Below are 6941 nucleotides of genomic sequence, written 5' to 3'. Positions count from 1 at the left end.
ATTGTGTTAAACTTGCAAATTCTCATTTTCTTTTCTTGAGGCAAGGAGAGAGGTAAAAATGTCTCTCATGTTTTCCGAATTTTTCATGCACTGTGCACATAGTTGAGCATTCCACATGTTGTATCGCTAATATGTCTGTATATTTTTGGTGTCTCACATTGGATATTAGGACCTAAAGAGATGTTGTTAGTTGAATCAACTAGTACTCTACGCATAAGTTCCACATTCATTTTTTTCCCCAATTAATTTGAACCAAATATTATCTAACAGGTGCATTGATAGTAAAAAAATTTCAAGTTCATGTTCTAAATCAAGCATTTTGTTCTTCCATTTACTTATCTGTTTCAAATATAAATTGTTGATGTCAATTGATTTTATTTCTACAGCCATCATGGTCTTGAGGACATTTTTGCTTTTGCTAGTCCTCACGGCTACCACATCAATTGCTTCAATAGGAAAACAGACAACATATGTAATTCACATGGACAAGTCCAAGATAGCAGCAAATCATTCTCCAGGCAGTGTCAGACAATTTTATGAAGCGGTGATAGATTCAATCAACAAATTCTCATCCCAGCAGGAGGATCAAGAACAAGAAACAACACCTCCTCAGATTCTTTATGCTTATGAAAATGCCATTTCTGGTTTTTCTGCAAAGCTCTCAACAAAACAACTCAAATCACTAGAAACAGTTGACGGTTTTCTCTCTGCCACTCCTGATGAACTTCTAACTCTCCACACAACATATTCCCCACATTTTCTTGGCCTAGAAAGTGGCATCGGACTCTGGGATGCTACAAACTTGGCAAAAGATGTGATAGTTGGTGTTATTGACACTGGGATATGGCCAGAACACATCGCTTTCCAAGATACAGGCATGCCTCCAGTACCCTCTAGATGGAAGGGCGGATGCGAGGAAGGTACAAAGTTCTCTCAATCAAATTGTAACAACAAGCTCATTGGTGCAAGAGCCTTCTTCAAAGGCTATGAATCTGTTGTTGGAAGAATCAATGAAACAGTGGATTATCGATCTCCAAGAGATGCGCAAGGCCATGGTACACACACTGCATCAACTGCAGCTGGTAATATTGTAGCAAATGCGAACCTTTTTGGCTTAGCGAGAGGCAAAGCAGCTGGAATGAGGTACACATCAAGAATTGCAGCATATAAAGCTTGCTGGTCATTAGGTTGTTCTAGCTCTGATATACTTGCTGCAATTGATAAAGCTGTCGCTGATGGAGTTGATGTGCTGTCACTCTCTCTAGGAGGCAGCTCCAGGCCTTATTACAGAGACACTGTAGCAATAGCCTCATTTGGGGCAACCCAAAGTGGGGTTTTTGTTTCATGTTCAGCAGGCAATTCAGGGCCATCTATTTCAACTGTTGATAATACGGCACCATGGATTATGACTGTGGCAGCAAGCTACACTGATCGAAGCTTTCCAGCAATTGTAAAACTAGGGAATGGACATTCTTTCGAAGGGTCATCTTTATATTCTGGCAAGGGATCAAAGCAGCTGCCCCTTGTCTTTGGAAAAACTGCAGGCGTCTCAGGAGCTGAGTATTGTATCAACGGCTCTCTCAATAGAAAGTTAGTAAAGGGGAAGATTGTGATCTGCCAGCGAGGAATTAATAGCCGAACCGGAAAGGGAGAGCAAGTGAAATTAGCTGGAGGAGCAGGAATGTTACTGCTGAACTCAGATAAAGAAGGTGAAGAACTTATTGCTGATGCCCATGTTTTGCCAGCTGCTACACTAGGAGCCTCAGCAGGTAAAGCCGTCAAAAAATATGTGAACTCAACAAAAAGGCCAACGGCTTCCATTGTTTTCAAAGGAACAGTTTTTGGTAATCCTGCACCTGTGATAGCGTCATTTTCATCAAGAGGGCCGAGTTTAGTTGGACATGATGTGATCAAACCAGATGTGACTGCACCCGGGGTGAATATTTTGGCTGCTTGGCCAGCAACGACTAGCCCAAGTATGCTCAAAAGTGACGATAGAAGAGTTCTATTCAATATAATTTCAGGCACTTCAATGTCTTGCCCTCATGTTAGTGGCCTAGCAGCACTTCTTAAATCAGTCCATGAAGATTGGTCAACAGCTGCAATCAAATCAGCCCTAATGACAACGGCATACACTCTAAACAACAGAAACTCTCCAATTGCCGACGTGGGTGGTTCTAGCGACACTCCATTGGCTACGGCTTTCGCGTTTGGTTCAGGCCATGTTGATCCAGAAAGTGCATCTGATCCTGGGCTAATTTACGATATAGCCACGGAATATTATCTAGACTATTTGTGCAGCCTAAATTATACCTCCTTACAGCTAGCATTATTTGCCGGGGGGAATTTTACTTGCCCTAATCCTTCAGCGTTTCACCCTGGCAAACTAAACTACCCTTCTTTTGCAGTAAATTTCAAAGGCAACGTAAAAAATATGAGTTTAGAATATGAGAGGAGTGTGACTAATGTGGGAACCAGTTATTGTACTTATGCAGTGAAAGTGGAGGAGCCCAATGGAGTTTTGGTCACGATAACGCCTCCCATTTTAAGTTTTCAGAAGATTGGCGAGATATTGAGTTACAAGGTGACTTTTGTTTCACTGCGAGGAGCATCAAATGAATCCTTTGGTTCTTTAACTTGGGTTTCCGGGAAATATGCAGTTAAAAGCCCCATAGCCGTAACTTGGCAGTAGATTTCTTCAGGGCTGTAGCAGCTTTTGTCTTCTGGGAATAATGTATCAAAGAAATCAAAAGTGCTTAATTTGAGGAGTCAAAACCAACCAAAATGATTCCAAATTCTCAAGAGTCAAGACCAACCCTAATGATTCCAAATTCAAGTTCAATGTAACTATTAAAAATTTGGAATGCTTAAAAATAATCATAGCAAATCAAGATTTAATTGTAACTTTATTCAGACAGAATAAAGATTAAAAAAGGCAACTGTCAGCGGGATGGGGTGACGAGATCATCGTATGATATGTATCAGTTGCCGTATTATTACTTGAAGGAGCTTTCTTTGATTCTTAGCCGAATAAATTAAAAGAGGATGGGCTTTCTTAAAAAAAATGTAATCATATTTTACTTTTACAAATAAAACAATTATGAAAAGGAATAAGATAATATTTTCAAATGAAATTTTCTCTGAACTTATCATACTTTTCATTTAAATATCGTTTTCGTACATAAATTATTATTATTATTATTGCCAAATAATTTTATTAGATGCTCTCTAATATAATTCATTGGTTGGATTATTTAATTCAACCAAATGCAATTGAACGAATATTTAAGTTTTTATATTTAGAATACATGTTTTATAAACTTATATTTAAGGTGCATTTGAGATTAAAATTGGACAACTATATCTTAAAAGGTACAATACTAAAATATTTAATAAATATTAATTGTTGTAATTTAAAAATTATGTTAATATGATTTTTAATTAAATAATAAAAAATTTATTATATCATTAATAATTTTATTAAAATTATTATTTATAATTTATATTTACTACATATTATTAATTTTTATTTTATAATTATAATTTTTTTTCCACAACAACTATAACTTAAAAGGTACAACACCTCAATTCTAAACAGAACCCAAGTACATACTCATAAATAGAATATAGGTTTCAAAAACATCGTCGCTTTCACTTTCATTATGTGATAACATCAATTGGAAAACAATACCAGTCGAGCTCGGTTTTTCTGATTGAACAAGATAGCGTAAGCATCTGATTCTGGCGGTCAAAAAACTTTGAACTAGTTTTCTTAAATAGGGGGAAATTACAAGCAGAATATAAACTGTATTAAAGACCTCAACGAGACAACTGTAAAATCATCTCATTCTGATTTACATTTGTTTAACAAGTATTTTCTGAATATTGATGAAATTTTTCTTGTATTTCTTATTTATCAGATGCACAGTATTTAAGACTGATACACATACAGCCTTTTGACATCATATCTGTATCCGGTGCAAAGAATATTGAAATAACAAAATTTCAAATAAGTATTCCACAATCTTTAAGACCACCTTTGCCTAAAAAGAGTAGAGCTATCAAGAGTAAGTTTTCATCACCATCATTTTATGATCCTGACATGTAAGTGTATCGCGTCTGGGCACCAACTAAAAGCTCTATGATTTTTTCTGCACATTCAAAGAGATTATATCAATGTTACTAGGAAACTAATTTGTTTACCAGATAAAAGCTCGTAAGCTGGAAATGAGTCAGAACTAAAAGTCAAACCAACCTGCTAAAAACCCAATTATAGGTACGGGTTCCAACTGTTTTCCAGTGCTTTCAAGCCTTTGCCTGAAATAAATAGCGTCGTGTTATTTCTTAGAAAGTCAACAGACTAAAATAGGATTCATGGCTGCACAAACAGTTTTGAGGGTATATCTAGAGCTTGTCCAAAAAGAACTTCTGCAGTGTCCGATCTCTTCTATCTAAAGAAAACAGAACTAAACTATGTAATTTCTGAAATATCTACATACCTGGTGTACTTGCTAAAGAATGGGTCTCTCATGAGGTAAAGTGCCCACAGAAGTTTCCTTCTTTTCAACTGAATCAAACACTAAATATGTTTTAGCATGCAAAAATAAAAGTTTCCAAATATTAAAGTGCCGGGATTCACAGCAAGAATTAATGAACCAGGTGTGAAAAACATATCTGAGTAATTATCAGAGGAACTCTAACCTCATCCTTTTCGGATGTGGATAGATGAAACGTTTGTTCTTTTCCATCATGCCTTGACCTAGTAGCTAATGATAGAAAGCCTAACCCCGTAAAATCCACAGCCAAGGAAAGAAACCAGGGAATCCATGATCGAATTCCATATTTTCTGATAAACAATACATAAATAAGGGGTCTTGTGATAAAGAGCACTTCTCCCATAAGAAATAAAGCTCCAATAGCGCCCTTTGCAGACAATAGTTTCAAAAGGGTTGGCCTCTCAACCATCGGAGCTGTTAAAAACAAAACAATGCCAAGTATTAGTGGAATAAACAATGCCAGGTCTTCGTGGAGTTATCTCGTGAATTGTAATGAGTTGTCATATGCCATTATGAAATCTTAAGCAGCTGATTACCAGGAAGCTCCATTAGTGCTTGCTGATGCTGAATCCTCTGCAACCACACTGGCTCAGAAACCATCCTAGCATTTTCTCCAAATCTGTTCAAAGCAGATAATGCCCTTCCTTCTAGATTCCAAGAGTTGTGTCCATAATTATTTTGCAAGTAACCATGCCTCTGATTCCCTTCAGGCTTTGGACAGCCTCTAATGTTAAGCTGAGAATTGGAATCATCTGAAGGCATTTCAATATTCAATGTCTCCCCTCCATGCAGAAGCATCTTGTATCCACTGTTCTGGAACAGAGCTAACCTGACTAATACCCTGAGTTACAATGAATACCCAATTGTAAGGCAATAAACAGATGCCAATGAATGTTTATTACCTAATAAAAGAAGATAAAGAGTCACAAGCACTAGATTACCAATATTGCTTACTTGGTGGCTTCAGTAATAGCAATGAAATTCCATTTTTTCTTATCACCATAGTAATGTTGTGCTACAACTTCAACCAATGTTTCCAAGTCCTTCAGAGCAGAAATACACAATGAATAAGGGAATGAATGAGGCTCTGAGGAAACTGAACCCTTTTGACTTGGAGTCGTTTCGATTATATGTTCGTTGATAGCAGTGATTATACCCAAGAAAGTAGTAACTGCAAAAGATTAACAAATTTTCACACGAGTAAAAGAGCGATGACCCAAAAAAGGGAAAAAGTGTTAATAGTTGTTTGGTTGGCAAGAAATCTAGGAAATCAATCTAATGCTTTCCGTTGAGAGAGAGAGAGAGAGAGAGAGATAGCTAAAACTCTAAAAGAAGAAAGAAAGCCCTATGTTCTACCCAGCTAGAAGTAAACAAATGTTACCAAAGTTTCACAAAACCTGCTTCTGGTCCTATCTCTGACTCAGAAAACCGTTCTGGAAGAAGCCATGTCAATCCCTGTACAATAATTCCAATAAAGAATTTAAGTGAGTCATTGGTACATCCAAGCATAATGAAAACAGTGAAGCAAGACCCATTTAGCAAATTCTCTCGAATCCAGGTCACTAATAATTCCACTACACAATCAACAAAACAACAATTAAAGCGATAGAAATAGTCAATAAAAGCAACAATTACTAAGTAGAAACATACACATTGATTAAGTGATAACATCAAAGCAAGCAACAGCAATAGTAGCAGCAAATTCATTATTGTCAATAACAATTGAAGAAATAAAGCTAAAGTTCAATTTAGAAATTCACCAATATTTAGTTTGCTTTAAACCGCGCAAAAAGTACAAGTTCTTAATGAAGAAACAGCACAATCTTACACATAATTGATGAATGAATAGATTAAAAAGAAAAAAAGAGAAAAAAAAAACTTACATTGGCAAGAGACTCTAAGGAGTGAACATAGTCTCTATTTCTTCTTACCCATCTCTTGTAAGCATCCATAGCTTCACAAACTCTATGAAGACAAAGAAAAAGACTCGGCTTTCGAAAGCGCCGAGTCCAAACCCAAACTCTTAACTTAGTGAACCTTAAATCCTTGGTGGTTTTGGACCAGACCCAGATGACCAAATACAAATTAATCTAGCCCTAATTTGGATTTGATTTTGTCGTTTACAAAAGCTCCAATGAAATGACGAGATACACGGAAACAGGGGAGAGAGAGAGAGAGGGACAAACAGAGAGGAGAGAGTGTGAGTTTATGATGAGGTGCTCTTAATTTACCTTCGGCTAAAAACGGATAATCAAATCGGAACCGTTGAATGGGCCGAAAGCTTAGTTTTCTCTGACCATTAATGAGCTTGGAGATCAAATGGTGCATGATATCCACGTGGATGGTTTCGATCTTGTCCTATGTTTGTTGTGAAGTTTTATAAAA

The 6941-nt window shown here is 36.7% G+C and overlaps 2 protein-coding genes across 2 annotated transcripts; one reads left to right on the top strand and one right to left on the bottom strand.

Annotated features, from left to right (window-relative positions):
- LOC127900929 (subtilisin-like protease SBT1.1) lies at positions 1-3098 on the top strand. Its single transcript, XM_052436393.1, has 2 exons — positions 1-52; positions 387-3098. The coding sequence occupies exon 2, from the start codon at positions 392-394 to the stop codon at positions 2690-2692; it is 2301 nt and encodes a 766-aa protein (XP_052292353.1). The 5' UTR covers positions 1-52; positions 387-391; the 3' UTR covers positions 2693-3098.
- Positions 3099-3787: 689 nt separating this feature from the next.
- On the bottom strand, positions 3788-6769 carry LOC102616545 (peroxisome biogenesis protein 16). The gene is made up of 8 exons (XM_006490914.3): positions 6440-6769; positions 5954-6011; positions 5511-5727; positions 5093-5397; positions 4702-4970; positions 4500-4567; positions 4256-4317; positions 3788-4151 (listed from the first exon to the last, which is right to left on the bottom strand). The coding sequence occupies exons 1-8, from the start codon at positions 6506-6508 to the stop codon at positions 4090-4092; spliced, it is 1110 nt and encodes a 369-aa protein (XP_006490977.1). The 5' UTR covers positions 6509-6769; the 3' UTR covers positions 3788-4089.
- Between the last annotated feature and the right edge of the window lie 172 nt (positions 6770-6941).

This window comes from Citrus sinensis, chromosome 3 (genome assembly GCF_022201045.2).
Source record: "Citrus sinensis cultivar Valencia sweet orange chromosome 3, DVS_A1.0, whole genome shotgun sequence".
Taxonomy (NCBI): Eukaryota; Viridiplantae; Streptophyta; class Magnoliopsida; order Sapindales; family Rutaceae; genus Citrus; species Citrus sinensis.
Note: the sequence above shows the minus strand (reverse complement) of the source record. Positions and strands in the feature narration are given on the sequence as shown.